This window comes from Chiloscyllium punctatum, chromosome 33, assembly GCF_047496795.1.
Source record: "Chiloscyllium punctatum isolate Juve2018m chromosome 33, sChiPun1.3, whole genome shotgun sequence".
In the NCBI taxonomy this organism is placed as follows: domain Eukaryota; kingdom Metazoa; phylum Chordata; class Chondrichthyes; order Orectolobiformes; family Hemiscylliidae; genus Chiloscyllium; species Chiloscyllium punctatum.
Window position 1 is genome coordinate 29480984 of NC_092771.1, and position 20619 is coordinate 29501602.

Below are 20619 nucleotides of genomic sequence, written 5' to 3' on the forward strand. Positions count from 1 at the left end.
ACAATGACTTTAGGGAGGCAGTTCCAGGATTTTGACCCAGTGACACTGAAGGAATGGTGACACATTTCCAAATCGGAATGGTGTGAGACCTGAAGGAGAACTTTCAGGTGGCAGCACTGCCACATATCTGCTGCCTCTGTGAAGAGAGACTGAAAACCACAGCAATCAAATTACAAAATAAATCAATTGTTATTCTACTCATGTTAAAACCTAGGTTTGTAAATAATATAATGAGCCTTTATAGAAGTCTTTTAGTAACCCTTTGCGTGCCAGTGAAATGTACAATGTACTGTTACTATCACAATTTGGAAGTTGAATTACAAAAATAACATTTACAATTGGTTAGAGTCAGAGTTATACAGTACACAAACAGAACCTTCAGTCCAACTCATCCATGACAACCATATTTCCCAAATTCAACTGTTTTGTTTGCCGGTGTTTGGTCCGTATCCCTCTAAACTTTTCCTATTCATGTACCTGTCCAAATGCCTTTAAAATGTAACTGCATATGCCACTTAATTTCACAAACCACCCTGTGTTCAAGTTTCCTCTTTGGTCCCTTTTAAACCTTACTAATCTTGCCTCAAAATTATGCCTTTACCTTTGAACTCCCCTACCCTAGGGAGACCTTGGCTATCCATCTTAACAATGCCCTCACAAATTTATAAAATTCTATAAGGTCACCCCTCAACTTCCTAAGCTCCAGGGAATATCATCCCATCCTATCCAGTCTCTCCTTATAACTCAAACTCTCCAGTCCCAGTATGATTCTTATACTTCTTTTTTGCCATTTAATAATATCCTTCCTACAGTAGGATAACTAGAACTGTACACTGTACTCCAAAGTGACCTCAGCAATGCCCTGTACAGCTGCATGATATTCCAACTCATATACACAACGCTAAGACCAATGAAGGCAAACATGTCAAACATTGTCTTTACCATCCTACCTGTGATACCACTTGTGGAACTATGTTCCTGAATTCCTAGGTCTCTCTGCTCACCGCTCCCCTGGGCCCTACCATTAACTGTGTATGTTCTGCCCAGGTTTATCTTACCAAAATATAGCACCTCACATTTATCCAAATTAAACTATATCTGCCACCACTCAGCCCATCAGCCTAGTATCTGACTTGTCCAGTACTACTATAAACTGGGATCATAATTTCCTTCTGAAAGGAACAGGCAAGGACAACAGGAGAGAAAAGAGACCATACAACAATGCAGTGAGTCACCTGGACCTAGTGAGCTGAACGGTAAGCAAATAACCAACCACAACAGCACAACCCTTGGTGAGACCATTCAATGCAATTGGTAAACCTCCTGAACCTTATGCTATTCAGGGACTTGACTCTTATTATAAAGCAAACAGTTACTCTGACAAAGTACAGCATTAAGAATGGTCAGACTAAATTGCAAAACTCAGTTCTTTTTTGCTGGATCATAAATTCTCACCTGTGTGTTCTGCATTTTGGGTGGTGGCACTGCTTCACTCTCAAATTCTCAATAATTTAGACCCTCCAGAACCATCACCAGCTCAATGTATCCAACTGCCAATACTAAGCTCTTCCATGCACCATTTAAGAGATGGTGTTTGCTGTACAAGGCTCAACAGAGCATTGCCATCTTCTATTTGCTAACAGTTTGTGAAATAAGTGCATCAGAAACTATTTTTTTGTCTTTATTCTTTATTTTAAAAACCCATCTGGTAATTCCTAGTGCATATACAATTGGTGTGCGAAGTGTACAAGTAGTTTGGTTGTGTCTGGTTTGTCTAATTCTCTCCTGAAAACGCTGCTGTCGTTTGAATTTCCAACAAACTTCTGGTTTTACTGGAACATGAACCTGCAGCTCAATTAATTTGCAGTTCTATTTCTCCTTCTCTTTTTGTTCCTTTTCTTTTTTCTCACGTTCAGACTTTGCCTCTTCTTCTTCATGCTGCTTAATCAAAACCTCCACTTCCTTCTGCTTCAGAACCTTGATGCGGGTTTTTCCATTTTCTCGGGTCAGTGTTGCAATTTCCACTGTGGTACAAAGGCAAACATTTCAATTTGTAACAGTTATTTCAATTTCAACTGTCACTCAAGTTGGAAGGCACTTCATTGAAAAGAATAAGGTAAGCAACGCATCCAACAGGTTTCATGCCTCAGGGTGTTGTGGATGTATGTGTTTCATCTGGAAGGAGTTTGGAATGCAGCTTTCAAAGAATGACTATTATAAAGATACAATACCAGGGTAATTTGGATAGTTAGTGGTAACAGTAACATTAAAATAGGGTCTGGTTTTGGTATAATTGCCCAGTATCATTTGGGATTCCTACAGTTGGGAGAAATTGTACTCCAATCATTCTTCAAGACAAGTAGACTTGCACCAAAATCTTCACTGACCACCTCTCTCTGATAATCTCACTCAAGTTGCCAATTGCCATGGACCCCAGATAGTGTAGATTATCTAACCAGATAAGTGGGAGTAGATACTAGTAAACCTTGATCCTGCCTTCACTGACATTAATATGTTCAATGGGTGAGATAAGGTAGTCATTTAGGACTGACAGCCCAGAGTGGTTTGTCATCTCTGCAGGTTGGGGCCAGCCAATTGTGGTGAGCCATGACACAAAAGGGAAAAAGTGGAGTTATGAAAAAGCCATGATCTTATGGTCAAGGCAAAGACCATATAATACAGCAGAAATTGAACCAGCAACTTGACCTGGCTTATATTATTTCTTACCACATCTTGGCAAGGGCAATATAATTGGGGAAATTAATACCATATTTACAAAACTTAGGCTTGCATAGGCTTTTATTTTGTTTTAATATAGATGTTCCTAACTGCGCAGATGTCACTGAATGAGGGTTTTCTTCCAATTTGCCTAAAATATCTTGAGACTTCATTGCATTAATTTCAGAAAATGATAACGTCTAGGAGTACGGGGCTGTGTGATTTTTGTGAAGTACAGCTAATAAATTCTGACATGCTAAAAGAAAACTAGGACAGAAGCTTACAACTCTACATTCTCCTTACCCTTTTCGGCTGATAGTTTACTAACGTCCATGGTCTTATTCAACACTTTAATTGCTAATGCAAGTGCTGACTCCAAAGTCATTTCTCCTTCTTTGAAGTCTTGTTTCAGCATAGAAACTGCAGCCTGTAATATACATTGAAACAGATAAAAAAAGAAATTCAACTGTTGGCTTCAAAGTGTCATCAACCACACCACTCAATGACTGAAATCTTCTAGCACTGTCATGGCTAGTTGCAAAGTTTCTGTTCAGATTTCAGAAGATACAAAAATACACTGAAATAGTAACTTTCACAACCTGATGACGTTGCAAAGTGTTTTACAGTTAATGGAGTCTTTAAAGTGCAGTCACTAACGTGCAAATGCAGTAGCCAACTCTGACCAGATCTCTCTCTCCACTGCACTCAAACAGGAAGTTTGTGCTGATGATATCGCTGATGTGCACTTGGAATAATGTAGTGCCCACTCAAACCAGAGGTAGATTTGTGACAGACTACAATACGCCAAAGGAACGCTAGCACTACACTTGCAGTTTCCATGTACATTTTTGGTGTCAATGAACCAACCCTATTCGCTGCTTCCCTGGGTGTCCTGCTGACCACTCACTCACTCCCTTCCACTTGCTATCCACTCCCTCACTTGTCAGAAATGCAGTGAGTGAGAGTGAGCATGGTAGCCAAATGCTAGGAGTGGGGCTGTGTGGAAACCTCAAGCCCTGGTTTTGAACTAAATCAATCTGAAAACAAACCATTTTATTGCTCCTACATTTTGATGAAATAAAGGTAGAGGCAATATGGACACCAACAGCCAGTGTGGCTGCAGTTACAGCAAACACAGTCTTTGCACAACAATTTCCCAAAGCAGAAATGAGGTTATAATCAATATTTGTGTGATGTGAAGGATAACCGTTGGCCAAAACACTGGGGTAACAGCCATGTTTCTCTTCAATCCAGTGACCTGAGAACTTATGACAGCAGAAAGGACCGATCCGATAGACTGCAGCATTCCCTCAGCACTAAACTGTCTCTTCAATTACTCCCCTCACCCCATCCAAATCAATCAGGTCAATGCACAGCACCGGTTTCCGGAAGAAGAGACTATTCAGCAGCATGACTTTCAGTACGTGCAGAGTTCCCTCTTCTCTGCCCAGCCAGAGAATGTGGCTCATTGCTGCACTGGAGTGCCACTCTAGATTTGTGTGTTTACACTTGAACTCTCAATCTTCTGACACAGAAAGGAATGAGCTATAGCAAACACCTAAACATGGCGAACCATGGACTTGGATATGAACCAGGGGACAATGCTTAAAAGGAATGCTTTACAGGGAAGTTTTGCTCCCTGTAAGCTGTCACAGGATGTCTGACTACAAACAATCCGGGTCTTTTTCAATATATAATTTCAGTCATATCACATTGTAAACTTTTGCTATAAATTCTGTGTCTTACAATCTTATTCTCCACAATCACCTTATGAAGGAGCAGCGCTCTGAAAGCTAGTGCTTCCAAGTAAGCCTGTTGGACTATAACCTGGTGTTGTGTGATTTTTAAACTTTGTATATTATAGGACTTATGCAACTAAATGCTATTGCTGACAATTTGTCATAGTTCTTCACTTTAAATTTGGTCACTGCTATTTGAAGGTTCCTCTTCTAGTTGCTGACACTGTCAGCTCCACTGTTTCTGACAATGAATCATAGAATCCCTCGAGTGAAGATAGAGACCATTCAGTCCATTGAAACCACACCAACTCTCCAAACAACCCAAACCTTTCCCCTATTCCCATGAATCCACATTTCCCACGGCTAATTCACCTAACCTGCACATCCCTGGATACTACGGGGCAATTTAGCATGGTCAAGCCACCTAAGCTGCACATCTTTCGACTGCGGGAGGAAACAGGAATACTTGGCGGAAACCCATGCAGAGATGGGGAAAATATACAAACTTCACATAGATTCCAAGGTTGGAATCGAAGCTGGGTTCCTGGTACAATAAGGCAGCAGAGCTAACCACTGAGGCCAAGCTTCTACCAATTGCTATTCGCTAATATAACTCAGTCAGTCAGCTTCTAACTGTGCAGCAGCAGCACAGACCAAACCCATAGTCAGTCACAGATGGGATTTTTCAGCGGTAGTTTTGTCAGCCTCAGGCACTAGGTCTTAATATATAACAGCAACTTGCAAAAACTGCAGATATCCAAGACGAGTGGCAAAATGCAAGTTTTTTAAAAATTCATTTTGTGGGATGTGAGCATCACTGGCTGGCCAGCATACATTGTCCATCCCTAGTTGCCCTTGAGGTGATGGTGGTGAACTGCTTTCTGAAACCGCTGCAGTCTATCCACTGTGGGTTAATCCACAATGCCATTAGGAAGGGAATTCCAGGATTTTGACTCAGCAAAGTGAAGGAACAACAATATATTTCCAAGTCAGGATGGTGAGTGGTTTGGAGGGGAACTTGAAAATGGTGGTGTTCTCATATACCTGCTGCCCTTGTCCTTCGAGATGGATGTTGTCGTGGGTTTGGAAGGTGCTGCCTTATGATCTTTGGTGAGCTTCTGCAGTGCATTGTGTAGATAGTACACCACTCTGCTGCTACTCAGCATTGGTGGTGGAGGGAGTGGATGCTGGTGGGTACAGTTCCAATCAAGCGGGCTGTTTTGCCCTGCTTCTTGATTGTTGCTGGAGCTGCACTCATCTAGGCTAGTGGGGAGTACTCCATCACACTCCTGGTGTAATTGTTGCAGATGATTGACAGGCTTTCGGAATCGGGGAGGGGGAGGGGGGGGAAAAGAGAGTTATTCGCTGCAGTACTCCTAGCCTTTCACCTGCTCTTATAGCCACTGCATTTATGTGATGAATCCAGTTAAGTTTCTGATCACTGACATTTCCCAGGATGTTGATAGTGTGGGACTCAGTGATGATTACATCATTGAATGTCAAGGGGCAGTGGTTAGTCTGTCTCTTATTGGTGATGGTCATAGCCTGGCATTTGTGTGGCATGACTTATCAGCCACTTGTCTGGATACTGCCCAGATCTTGTTACATTCGGACACAGACTGCTTCAGCATCTGAGTTGCCGCGAATGGTGCTGAACATTTGCAATCAGTGAACATCCCCACTTCGGATGTTTTAATGGAGGAAATGTCATTGATGAAGGAGCTGTTGATGTTTGGGCCTTGGACACTACCCTGAGGAACTCCTGCAGAGATGTCCTGGAGCTGAGATGACTGACCTCCAACAACCACAACCATCTTCCCATGTGACAGGTATGACTCTAACCATCAGAGAGTCTGCCCACAATACCCATTGATTCCAGTTTTGCCAGGGCTCCTTGATGCCACATTCAGTCGAATGCAGCCTTGATGTCAAGGGCTGTTACTCTCACCTCCCCTCTGCAATTTAGCTCTTCTGTCCATGTTTGAACCAAGGCTGTAATGAGATCAGAAGCTGAGTGGTCCTGGCAGAACCCAAACCGAGCATCACTGAATAGGTTATTACTGAGCAGGTGCTGCTTGCTATCACTATTAAGGACACTTCCCATCATTTTACTGAAGAAGAGTACACTGATGGGGCAGGAATTGGCAGGGTTGGATTTGAGCTGCTTTTTTTATGCACAGGATAGATGTGTGCAACTTTCCACATTGTTGGGTAGATGCCAGTGTTGTAACTGCACTGGAACAGCTTGGCTAGGGGAGTGGCAAGTTTTGAAGCACAAGTCTTCAGTGTAATTGCTGGAATATAGTCAGGGCCCGTAACCGTTGCAGTTTCCAACGTCTCCAACTATTTCTTGATATCAGGTGGAGTGAATCAAATTGGCTGAAGACTGGTATCTGCAATGCTGGGGGCCAGTGGATCATCCACTCTGCACTGCTGGCTGAAGACTGGTATCTGCAATGCTGGGGGCCAGTGGATCATCCACTCTGCACTGCTGGCTGAAGACTGGTATCTGCAATGCTGGGGGCCAGTGGATCATCCACTCTGCACTGCTGGCTGAAGACTGGTATCTGCAATGCTGGGGGCCAGTGGATCATCCACTCTGCACTGCTGGCTGAAGACTGGTATCTGCAATGCTGGGGGCCAGTGGATCATCCACTCTGCACTGCTGGCTGAAGACTGCTGTAAAAGCTTCAACCTTATCTTTTGCTTTGATGTGCTGGGGCCTTCTATCATTGAGGATGGGGATATTTGTGGAGTCTCCTCCTCCAGTGATTTTTAGATTTAGTTTATTAGATTACCCTCAGTGTGGAAACAGGCCCTTCGGTCCAACAAGTCCACACCGACTCGCCGAAGCGCAACCCAACCCACTCCCCTATATTCACCCCTTCACCTAACACTATGGGCAATTTAGCCAGGCCAATTCACCTAACCTGCACATTTTTGGATTGTGGGAGGAAACCGGAGCACCCGGAGGAAACCCACGCAGACACAGGGAGAATGTGCAAACTCCACACAGTCAGTCGCCTGAAGCAGGAATTGAACCTGGGTCTCTGGCACTGTGAGGCAGCAGTGCTGTGCCACCGTGTTTGTTTAACTGTCCACCACCATTCACAATGTAGCTGGACTACAGAGCTTAGACCTGATCTGTTAGTGTGGAATTGCTTAGCTCTGTCTATCACTTGCTGCTTATGCTGTTTGGCATGCAAGTAGTCCTGTTTGGTGGTTTCACCAGGCTGACAGCTCATCTTCAGGTACACCTGATGCTGATCCTGGTATGTCCTCCTGCACTCTCCACTGAACCAGGGTTGATCCCCTGGCTTGATGGTAATGGTTGAGTGGGGAATATGCCGGGTCATGAGGTTGCAGATTGTGCTGCTGTTGATGGTCCACAACAACTCATGGATGCCCAGTCTTGAGTTGCTAGCTCTGCTTGAAGTCTGTCCTATTCAGCATAGTGATAATGCCAGACAACACAACAGAGATTATTCTCAATGTGAAGGTGGGACTTTGTCCTCACAAGGACTATGCGTTGGTCACTCTTACCTATACGGTTATGGACAGATGCATCCGCAACTGACAGATCGGGAAGGATGAGGTCAAGTACGCTTATCCCCCCCGCTTGTTGGTTCCCTCACCACCTACCGCAGACCCAGTCTAGCAGCTACGTCTTTTAGGACCCAGTCAGCTCAATCAGCTGACTCTTCAGCTGAAGGAGGCCGGTATGTGGTAATCAGCAGGGGGTTACCTCGCCTGTGTTTAACCTGAAGCCATGAGACTTCATGGGATCTGCAGTCAATGTTGGGGACTCCCAGGGTAACTCCGTCCTGATTGTATACCACTATGCCGCCACCTCTGCCCTATGGTGAGACAGGACATATCCAGGAATGGTGACGGTGCTGCCTGGGACATTGTAAGGTATGATTCCATGAGTATGACTGTCAGGCTGTTGCTGGACTTGTCTGTGAGGCAGCTCTCCCAATTTTGACACTAGGCCCCAGATGTTAGTGAGCAGAACTTTGCTAATTTGACAGTGCTGTTTCTGTCATTGTCTTTTCTGGTGCCTAGTGTGACGATGCTGCTCCTTTGACAAGGTTACATTGTCCTTGTTTTTTGTTCAGAGGGGTTGTAAAGGCAGGGGTTCCAATATGCTTGGAAATATCTACTTGAAGAAGCTTTTCAGCATTTTTCAAACACACTTGGACAATGAAAGGGGAATGGCCAGTTGTCCCAGTTCAGGGTTTGATTTGGTTTCAGCAGTCTGGCTTTTTTTTTTGCAGCTGCTGGTCATGTTTTAGCTGGGAACCCAGAGAAACTGCAGGTCCCAAAGAAACACTCTGTGCTTATTCTCTCTCTCTCTGTCTCTCTGACATCTCTCCTGGAAGAACCGGTGTTTGATTTTTCCTTTTTCTGCTCAGTAAGTTGCGACAGAGTCAATAGGGTTTCCAGATAGAATAAGTTATTCCATATTCGGTTCTCTTTTGTTCATTTTCATTCAGTAGACTGTAAATAAATTGTTTTGTTTTGAGTGATTGGGCCAGCTGCATCACGCCTGGAATATCCACTATACACCTGTTTAAAATAACTAGAAAAGTTAGGATCTGGGCTGCCTTCTTGAAATGTTTTGAAGGGGTCTGGCCTGGTGCATAGCACTGTCCGGTTTCACTTCTTCAAGACTTTGTAGCAATTGATACAACTGAAAAGCTTGCTAGACCATTTCAGAGAGCAACTGAGAGTCAACCACATTGCTGTGGGTCTGGAGTCACATGTAGGCTAGACAAGGTGAAGATGACAGATTTCTTTCCTTGAAGGACATTAGTGAACCAGATAGGTTTATCCGACAATCGACAGTGATTTCATGTTATCAGTAGATTCTTAATTCCAGATTTTTAATAACTAAATTCAAATTCCACCATCTGCTATGGTGGGATTCAAACCCGGGTCCCAGAACATTATCTGGCTCTCTGTATTAATAGTCTAGCGATAATACCACTAGGTATTTCCTTCCCACAAGTGGCACCATTATACGTGCTAGCCCAAAATTGCAACAAAATGATATAAGGAGGGCCATAAGGAGAACATGGGGAGATAGAGGCTTTCAGTAAAGATATGTCAAAGGGTAGGGGCTAAACAGCTAAAGTCACAATCACCAATAATGCAGTGAGCGACAGAGAGAGGAGTGCTGAAGGATCACTGTGTTCTGGAAGAGTTTAGAAGGTGCTAATAGATATTGAAAGCAGTGGGACCATGCAGTGATCCACAATAGTAGGACAGGTTTTTAAACTGCAGGTACAGGAGAAACTGTTACAATAAGGCAGCAGAGCTAACCACTGAGGCCAAGCTTCTACCAATTGCTATTCGCTAATATAACTCAGTCAGTTAATAGTGAGTCAGAAAGGGCAGGAGTGATAGGCAAGTGGAACAGAGCATGACAATACAATTTTGGGACAGGATTCAGTTTCATAAATATGTAAAAGGGTTAACAGGGACAGCAGGAGTATGGAGTAATCAAATCAGACCTGATCTCATTGAAAGGCAGAGCAGTCTCAAGGAGCCAAGTGTCTGCTTCTGCTCTTAATTCTGATGTAAATGAGTTTTTAAGACACACAGGAATATTAGTTAGAACTTAGATTAGTTTAAGTCAACTGAAGCAAAATCAGTTGCCTTAGAAAACTATGGAGCCAATTCAGAGTTTCTCCTGAATCTGGGCAGAGTTTCTTCTATTCACCACAGATCAGTAATACCATAGGATTTAGCAGCACCCCAACAGTCAGCAACATCCTAGGATTCAACAACATCCACAGAGTCAGCAATACCTCAGGGTAACTAGCAGGTTGACACAACTTAGGAAACAGTGTATACATGGGATGAATCTTTTCTCACCCTTTTTTTACTGTGGCATTGGTCCAACCAATAAAACAAGAACAAACAATGGCAGTGTGTTACACAGTTTAGAAAATTTGCTGACATTAGTCCATAGTTAACTTTCAGGAGATTTGACAGTATCTGTAGTGACAGAATGTTAAAGTTCAGGTGAGCCATCATGGGCAGGATCTGTGAATTCTCTGCACACAGGTGCTGCCTGCCTTGAAGATTACAATTTTTTTTGCTGATTTCTAACATCTCTAGAATTTTCCTTTTGCAGTCCAGGAAAAGCCGATTGCTGTCACTAAGATGTTTGTATGTCTCAAAATGGAGCATCTCAACCAAAATTAGGGTCCTTTAGAAATTGATATTTAGTGTTGGAACCAGCCTGAAACCTTTTCTATTAGAAATTCTATAATTATGTTTTCAGAAATATTCACTGTATTAATCTGTATAAGCTAAATCTTCAATGCTATGCATTAGTAATATTAGAATCAAACCAACATGTGACAGTTACTGCTCTTATTACAAAGTCACTAAGCCCTTTCATTAAGGTACTTACAGCACTGTTATTGCCGATACATGTGGCTTTCCATCCTCCGTAGTTTCCACTGGGGTCGCTCTGATACAACTGATACCCATAGTGCTTGTCCCATCCCATGTACAGCAGCGAAACACCAAAAGGACGCTTTCCTATCAGTTAGATACAAATTGCCAAGAATTTCACCAACAGTGAATTTCTTCAAATAGTTAGGTTAATATGACAGTCACTTAGCACAAAGCACCATTATCCAGAGACTTTGAAACAGCGATACTGAGTTCTAATCGGATTTAATGACATGCAGAAGTCTGCTGTCTGTTGTAAGGGTTTCTGGGCCTGCCTCAAAGCAGGACAATAGGTCAGACTGGCTGTGATCAATGAGAGATGGGGTAGGAGCCTCTTTCAACAGGATACTCCTCGATAGGCCAAAGGATGCCTGACTGGGTAACACATCCATGACTGTAGAGGTAGTCCCTAGGGTTTACCTGACAGCCTCCATACACGGCATAAGGCCCATCCCAAACACGCAGTGGAGGACGAGCCTTAATTAAAACTCATTGGCCTCACAGTGGGGAGGACACACTCAAACCTCCTCACATTTGACTTAATTGGGAAGGAGTCAAGAAGTCTATACACTGTCCATCCCCTGATTATAAAGCCCCACTGTGGCTCACAGTCTGAAACCTTTTATTTGGTGGTGATTGGGAGTGGGGAAGTTTGTAGAATTAAATTTCACTCCATCAATGCATATGAAGTTTCTAAGACTGCTGTGTGTAGGAGTCTCTTTTCAATTTGGGGTTACATAAAAGGCCTTGGTCCACTTTTTAATTCTGTCAGCTAACAAGCTTGGTTGACTTTGTTATTAAATGTAAGCCCACATTGTTTTACTGGCCAGCGCATTGAGTAGCTGGACTGCTCGTCTTCGACACTCAGTGTTAGGAATGTCAAGGTTTGAAAATGGTCATATTTTAAATTGCCCATTTAACTTCAGGATGGAATAGAATAGGGGTTTAGAAAATAATCATCGGATTTCTACCTGTTACAAGACCCACGTGATTCATGTTGCCACAGAGATTGGCTTTTGGAGGAGGAAAGGTCACAAAAATTCATGATGATAGCATCTTATAATATTTGCTTAAAATATCTCTCAAATTTACAGAGAAACTCTTGTTAGTGTGAAGAGTGAGGCTGGTAGACGTAGGGAATGTTGGATGATGAAAGTAATTAATGCTCTGGTCAAGGAAAAGGAAGCGGCACAAATCAGGTACAGACAACGAGGATCAAGTGAATCCTTAGGGGAGTGTAAGGCAGTGAGGGCAGTAACAGAGGAACCTTGATTAGCCAGCATTCGATTATCTGGCAAGATCGCAAGGTATCGATGCTCGGCTAAACTGTGTTATCTGGCATTCGATCATCCGAACAAAATACTCCCTGTCCACGTCGTTCGGATAATCGAGGTTCCTCTGTACTTAACAGGGAAATCAGGATAGAAAAAAGGAGACATAAGATACTTTAGCAAAAAGAGTTAAGGAGAATGCAAAGAGATCCCACAAGTACATTAAAGGGAAAACAGTAACGAGGGAGAAAATAGGACCCTTTAAAGATCAACTTGGCTGTCTATGTGTGAAACTGCAGGAGATGGGTGAATACTAAATGAACATTTTGCATTAGTATTTAGTGTGGTGAAGAACATGGAAGCTAGGGAACTTGACGAAGTAAATAGTGATGTCTTGAAAAAGAGCACATATTACAGAGGAGGTCATAGAGTCATACAGCACAGAAAGAGGAGAATGGTTTTTAATGCAAGAATCAAGAGACAAGAGTCTGGTAGTCTGGAAACAGACCATGCCGACCATAATCCCAAACCAAACCAGTCCCATCTGCCTGCTCTTAGCCCATATCCCTCTAAACATTTCCTATTCATGTACTTATGTAAATGCCTTTTAAACATCATAACTGTATCCACATCCACCACCACTTCTGGAAATTCATTCCACATATGAACTATTCTCTGTAAAGTAAAATTTGTCCTCATGTCTTTTTTAAAATCTTTCTCTTCTCACCTTAAAAATACGCCCACTTGTATTGAAACTCTTTATCCTAAGCGAAAGACACATGCCATTCACCTTATCAATACCCTTCATGATTTTATAAACCTCTATAACGTCAGTCCTTAACCTCCTATGCTCCAGTGAAAGCCGTCTAGTCTATCCAGTCTCTCCTTCTAACTCAAACCTTCCATTCCCAGTAACAATCTGGTAAATTTCTTCTGAACCCTCTTTAATAATATCCTTTCTCTAACAGGGCGACCAGAATTGGACACAGTGCTTCAGAATAGGCCTCACCAACATTTTGTACGACCTCAACGTAATGTCCCAACACCTATACTCAAAAGTCTGAGCAATGAAGGCAAACCTGCTAAGTGCTTTCTTAATCACCATCTCCACATGATGCAAACTTACATACACCTGAATCCCGACGTCTCTCCATTCGAGAACACTAGCCAAGGTCCTACTTTTAATTGTAAAAGTCCTGCCCTTGTTGTTTCACCAAAATACAATTTCCCACTTTATTCAAATTAAACTCCTCCTGCCCCTCTTCAGCCCACTGACCCATTTAATCAAGATCTCTTTGGAATCTTAGATAACATTCTGCACTGTCCACTATATCACCAATTTTGGTATCATCTGCAAACTTACTATACATGCCTTCCTCTAAATCATTAATATGACTAAATCATTAATCCTCTAAATCATCACCGTGGGCAGCACGGTGGCACAGTGGTTAGCACTGCTGCCTCACAGCGCCAGAGATCCGGGTTCAATTCCCGCCTCAGGCGACTGACTGTGTGGAGTTTGCACGTTCTCCCCGTGTCTGCGTGGGTTTCCTCCGGGTGCTCCGGTTTCCTCCCACACTCCAAAGATGTGCAGGTCAGGTGAATTGGCCATACTAAATTGCCCGTAGTGTTAGGTAAGGGGTAGATGTAGGGGTATGGGTGGGTTGCGCTTCGGCGGGGCGGTGTGGACTTGTTGGGCCGAAGGGCCTGTTTCCACACTGTAAGTAATCTAATCTAATCTAATCTAATATATTACAAATAAAAGTGGACCCAGCACCTATCCCTATCACTTCTCACAGGCTTCCAGTCCAAAAAACAACCCTCCACCATTACAGTCTCTTGCCATTCAGCCAATTTTGGATCCAACTGGCAAGCTCACCCTGAATCCCATGGTATCTTAACTTTACTGATTAGTCTACTATGTGGAACCTTTTCAAAGGCTTTAGTAAAGTTCAAGTAACCAATGTTTACCACTCTGCCTTCATCAATCTTCTTGGTTACTTCCTCAAGAAACTCAAACCAGTTTGCGAGACATCATTTCCCAAACACAAAACCATACTGACTATCCCTAATCAGTCCTTGTCCCTCCAAATGCACATAAATGCAATCTTTCAGAATTACTTCCAACAATGTACCCACCACCGGAGTCAGGCTCACAGGTCTACAGATCCCAGACTTCTCCTTACTTCCCTTCTTAAACAAATGCACAACATTAGGCACTCTCCAATCATCTAACACCTCATCAGTACAGAGAGATAGAATACAGAACATAGAACATTGTAGCCCAGTACAGGCCCTTGATGTTGTGTCAACCTGCGAAACCAATCTGAAGCCCATTTAACCCACACTATTCCAATATCATCATATGTTTATCCAATGACTATTTAAATGCCCTTAACGTTGGCAAGTCTATGACTTTTGCAGGCAGAGTGTTTGACGCCCTTACTACACTGAGTAAAGAACCTACCTCTGACATCTGTCCTACATCTGTCACCCCTCATTTTAAAGCTATGGCCCATCGTGCTAAGCCATCACCATCTGAGGAAAAAAGTTCTCACTATCCACCTTATCTGATCCTCTTGTATGTCTCAATTAAGTCACCTCTCAACCTTCTAACAAAAACCACCTCAAGTCTCTCAGCCTTTCCTCGTAAGACCTTCCCTCCATACTAGGCAACATCCTAGTAAATCTCCTCTGAACCCTTCCCAATTCTTCAACATCCTTCCTATAACCCGGCAACCAAAACTGTAGGCAATACTTCAAGAGAGACCGCACCAGAGTATTGTATAGCTGCAATATAATCTCATGGTTCCCATACCCAATCCCTATACACAAAAGCTAACACACTGTACTATTTCTTAACCCTATTAACCTGGGTGGCAAATTTCAGGGATCTATGTACATTGACAGAGATTAGATTAGATTCTCTACAGTGTGGAAACTACCTTCAGCCCAACCAGTCCACACTGACCCTCCGAAGAGTAACCCACCCAGACCCATTTCCCTCTGACTAATGCACCTAACTCTATGGGCAATTTAGCATGGCCAATCCCCCTGACCTGCACATCTTTGGACTGTGGGAGGAAACTGGAGCACCCGGAGGAAACCCATGCAGACACTGGGAGAATGTGTAAACTCCATAAAGGCAGTCGCCAGAGGCTGGAATTGAACCTGCGACCCTGCTGCTGTGAGGCAGCAGTGCTAAGCACTGAGCCACCGTGCTCTTTGCTCATCCACAGTACCAAGAATCTTACCTTTAGCCCAGTACTCTCTATTCCTGTTATTCCTTCCAAAGTGAATAACCTCAGACTTTTCCACAATAAACTTAATTTGCCACCTCTCAGTCCAGCTCTGCAGCTTATCTACGATCTTCGTAACCTGCAACATCCTTCTGCACTGTCCAAAAGTATCACCACAAATGTACTAACCCATCCTTTTACATCCTCAACCAGGTCATTTATAAAAATGGCAAACAGCAGTGGCCCCAAAACAAATCCTTTCAGTACACCACTAGTAACCAAACTCCTGGATGAACACTTCCCATCAACCACCATTCTCGGTCTTCTTACAACTAGCCAATTTCTGATTCAACTCACTAAATCACCCTCAATCCCATGCCTCAGTATTTTCTGCAATAGCCGACCGTTGTAAAACGGCATCAAACGCTTTACTGAAATTCATATACACACATCAACCCCTTTACCCTCATCCACCTGTTTGGTCACCTTCTCAGAGAATTCAGTAAGGTTTGTGAGGTACAACCTACCCTTCACAAAACCAAGTTGACTATCCCTAATCAACTCATTCCTTTCTAGATGATGATAAATCCTCTCTCATCATCCTTTCCAACATTTTACCCACAACTGGAGTAAGGCTCACTGCTCTATAGTTCCCAGGGTTGTCTCTACTCCCCTTTTTGAACAAGGGGATGTTTGCTATCCTCCAGTCTTCTGGCAGTATTCCTGTCAATAATAACAACATAAAATTCAAAACCAAAGGCTCTGCAATCTCCTCCCTCGCGTCCCAGAGAATCCTAGGATAAATTCCATCCGGCCCATGGGATTTACCTATTTCCACATTTTTCAGAATATAGAGGGGTATAAAATCATGAGGGGCATGGATAGGATAAATAGACAAGGTCTTTTCCCTGGGGTGGGGGAGTCCAGAACTAGAGGGCATAGGTTTCAGGTGAGAGGGGAAAGATATAAAAGAGACCCAAGGGGCAACTTTTTCACGCAGAGGGTGGTATGTGTATGGAATGAGAAAGTGGTGGAGGCTGGTACAACTGCAACATTTAAAAGGCATCTGGATGGGTATATGAAAAGGGAGGGTTTGGAGGGATATGGGCCAGGTGCTGGCAGGGGGGACTAGATTGGGTTGGGATATCTGGTTGGCATGGACGAGTTGGACCGAAGAGTCTGTTTCCGTGCTGTACATCTCTATGACTCTATAATTGCTAACACCTCCTCCTGATGAACCTCAATCCAGTCTAGTCTAATAGCTGGACCTCAGTATTCTCCTCGACAACATTGTCTTTTTTCTGTGTGAATACTGACAAAAAGTATTCATTCAGTGCCTCTCCTATCTCCTTGTCTCCAGGAACAACTTCCCACTACTGTCCTTGACTGGCCCTAATCTTAGAGGTAAAAACAATGACTGCAGATGCTGGAAACCAGATTCTGGATTAGTGGTGCTGGAAGAGCACAGCAGTTCAGGCAGCATCCAAGTAGCTTCGAAATCGATGTTTCGGGCAAAAGCCCTTCATCAGGAATAAAGGCAGTGAGCCTGAAGCATGGAGAGATAAGCTTGAGGAGGGTGGGGGTGGGGAGGAAGTAGCATAGAGTACAATGGGTGAGTGGGGGAGGGGATGAAGGTGACAGGTCAGGGAGGAGAGGGTGGCGTGGATAGGTGGAAAAGGAGATAGGCAGGTAGGACAAGTCCGGACAAGTCATGGGAACAGTGCTGAGCTGGAAGTTTAGAACTAGGGTGAGGTGGGGGAAGGGGAAATGAGGAAACTGTTGAAGTCCACATTGATGCCCTGGGGTATCTCCGGGACACCCGCACCAATCAACCACACCGCCCCGTGGTCCAACATTTCAACTCCCCCTCCCACTCTGCCGAAGACATGGAGGTCCTGGGCCTCCTTCACCGCGGCTCCCTCACCACCAAACGCCTGGAGGAAGAACGCCTCATCTTCCGCCTTGGAACACTTCAACCCCAGGGCATCAATGTGGACTTCAACAGTTTCCTCATTTCCCCTTCCCCCACCTCACCCTAGTTCTAAACTTCCAGCTCAGTAACTGTCTCCATGACTTGTCCGACCTGCCTATCTCCTTTTCCACCTATCCACGCCACCCTCTCCTCCCTGACCTGTCACCTTCATCCCCTCCCCCACTCACCCATTGTACTCTATGCTACTTTCTCCCCACCCCCACCCTCCTCTAGCTTATCTCTCCACGCTTCAGGCTCACTGCCTTTATTCCTGATGAAGGACTTTTGCCCGAAACGTTGATTTCGAAGCTACTTGGATGCTGCATGAACTGCTGTGCTCTTCCAGCACCACTAATCCAGAATCTGGCCCTAATCTTACTCTAGTCATTCTTTCATTCCTGATATACCTATAGAAAGCTTTAGGGTCTTCCTTGATCCTACCTGCCAAAGTCTTCTCATGTCCCCTCCTGGCTCTTCTTAGTTCCCTCTTTAGGTCATAGAGATATACAGCATGGAAGCTGACCCTTCTGTCCAACCCGTGCATGCCGACCAGATATCCTAACTGAATCTAGTCCCACCTGCCAGCACCCGGCCCATATCCCTCCAAGCCCTTCCTATTCATATACCCATCCAGATGCCTCTTAAATGTTGCAATTGTACCAGCCTCCCCCACTTCCTCTGGCAGCTCATTCCATACACGTACCACTCTGTGAAAAGGTTGCCCCGTAGTTCTCTTTTATATCTTTCCTCTCTCAGTCTAAACCTATGCCCTCTAGTTCTGGACTCCCCGACCCCGGGGAAAAGACTTTGTTTAATTATCCTATCCATGCCCCTCATAATTTTACAAACCTCTACAAGATCACCCCTCAGCCTCCGACGGTCCAAAGAAAACAGCCCCAGCCTGTTCAGCCTCTCCCTGTAGCTCAAATCCTCCAACCCTGGCAACATCCTTGTAAATCTTTTCTGAACCCTTTCAAGTTTCACAACATCTTTCCGATAGGCAGGAGACCAGAATTGCATGCAATATTCCAACAGTGGCCTAACCAATGTCCTGTACAGCCGCAACACAATCTCCCAACTCCTGTACTCAATACTCTGACCAATAAAGGAAAGCATACCAAACGCCTTCTTCACTATCCTATCTTCCTGCGACTCCACTTTCAAGGAGCTATGATCTTGCACTCCAAGGTCTCTTTGTTCAGCAACACTTCCTAGGACCTTACCATTAAGTGTACAAGTCCTGCTAAGATTTGCTTTCCCAAAATGCAGCACCTCACATCTTCCTGGCTAACTTGTAACTCTCAAGCACCCTAACTGAGCCTTTCCATCTTATCTTCACATAAGCCTCCTTTCTCCTCTTGACAAGAGTTTCAACTTCTTTCGAAAACCATGGCTCCCTCACTTGACCACTTTCTCCCTGCCTGACAGGGACACACTTATCAAGGACACGTAGTAGCTGTTCCTTGAACAAGCTCCACATTTCAATTGTGTCCATCCCCTGCAGTTTCCTTCCCCATCCTGTTCATCCTAAATCTTGCCTAATTGTATTATAATTGGCTTTCCCGCAGCTATAACTTTTGCCCTGCAGTATATACCTATCCCTTTCCATCGCTAAAGTGAATGTAACCAAATTGTGGTCACTATCACCAAAGTGCTCACCTACCTCCAGAACTACTTAGTACCATATCCAATATGGCCTCACATCTTGTTGGGCTATCTACCTACTGCATCAGGAAACCCTCCTGCATACATTGGACAAAAAACTGACCCCGTCAAAAGTACTCGAACTATTGTATTTCCAGTCAATATTTGAAAAGTTATGTTTGCCCCATTACAACTAATGTGTTACTTTTGCTCCTATCCAGGATCATCTTTGCTATCCTTTTCTTTACATCTCTGGAACTTTTCTGAGGCCTATAGAAAAATCCCAAAAGGGTGACTTCTCCTTTCCTGTTTCTGACCTCAGCCTATTCTACCTCAGTAGACCAGTCCTCATTTAACGTCCTTTGTGGTACCATAATACTGTCCTTGACTAACAATGCCACACCTCCCCCTCCTTTACCACCTTCCCTGTTCTTACAGAAACATCTAAATCCTGGAACCTGCAACAACCATTCTTGCCCCTGCTCTGTCCATGTCTCCAAAATGGCCACAATGTCAAAGTCCCACATACCAACCCATGCTGCAAGTTCACCCACCTTACTCCGGATGCTCTTGACTTTGAGGCAGATACACTTCAAACCACCTTGCTGCCTGCTGGTTCATCGTGGCAACATTGAAACCTTATTTATGACCTCACTACTCAACCTCCTGTACACGAGAGTGACATTCAGGTTCACAGCCCTCCGAATTACTTTAAACCCTCCCAAAGAGCATTAGCAATGAGTCTGGGAGCCGGGATGTAATGTTGACGCTGTACAGGACATTGGTGCGGCAACTTTTGGAATTCCGCGAACAATTCTGGTCGCCCTTCAAAAGGAAAGATGTTGCTAAACTTGACACGGTGCAGAAAAGATTTACAAGGTTTTGCCAGGACTGGAGGGCTTGAGTTATCGGGAAAGGCTGAGTAGGCCGGGGGTATTTTCCCAGTAGCTCAATGTTATGACCAATAAAGGCAAGTGTCCCAAATACCTTCTTCACCACCTTGTCTACCTGCGACTCCACACTCAAGTATGTACCTGCACCCTTAGATCTCTTTGTTCAGCAACACTCCCCAGGGTTCTACCATTAACTGTTGAAGTATGGTTTGTTTTATCAAAGTGCAACACCTCACGTTTATCTGAATTAAATTCCATCTACACTCCTTGGTCAATTAGCCAATCTGATCAAGGTTTCATTGTATTGAGGTGATCTTCTTCACTGTCCATTACACCACCAATTTTGGTGTAATCTACAAACTTACTAACCACTCTTACATTCACATCCAAATCGTTTATATAAATGCCAACAAGCAATGGATCCAGTACCGATCCTTGTGTCAACACCATTCATCATAGTCCCCCAATCTGAAAAGCAACCCCCAACCCCAGTCTCCAACCTTCATGCATTCAATTGGCGAGCTGTCCCTGGACCCAATGTGATCTAACCTTGCTAACCAGTCTTCCGTGCGGAACCTTGTTCATATACCCATCCAGATGTCTTTTAAATGTTGTTTTTGTACCCACTCCCACCACTTCCTCTGGCAGCTCGTTCTGTGCATGCACCATCCTTTA

The 20619-nt window shown here is 44.0% G+C and overlaps 1 protein-coding gene across 7 annotated transcripts in view; it reads right to left on the reverse strand.

Annotated features, from left to right (window-relative positions):
- Positions 1 to 1652: 1652 nt before the first annotated feature.
- psma4 (proteasome 20S subunit alpha 4) overlaps positions 1653 to 20619 on the reverse strand; it is a 35162-nt gene continuing 16195 nt past the window's right edge. For all 7 annotated transcript variants that reach the window (XM_072553253.1, XM_072553259.1, XM_072553255.1 and 4 more), the window contains exons 7-9: positions 10882 to 11012; positions 3022 to 3145; positions 1653 to 2024 (exon numbers count right to left, since the gene is read on the reverse strand). In XM_072553253.1, coding sequence (XP_072409354.1) covers positions 1870 to 2024; positions 3022 to 3145; positions 10882 to 11012 — 410 coding nt within the window. In that variant the 3' untranslated portion in view covers positions 1653 to 1869. The remainder of the gene's footprint in view (positions 2025 to 3021; positions 3146 to 10881; positions 11013 to 20619) is intronic.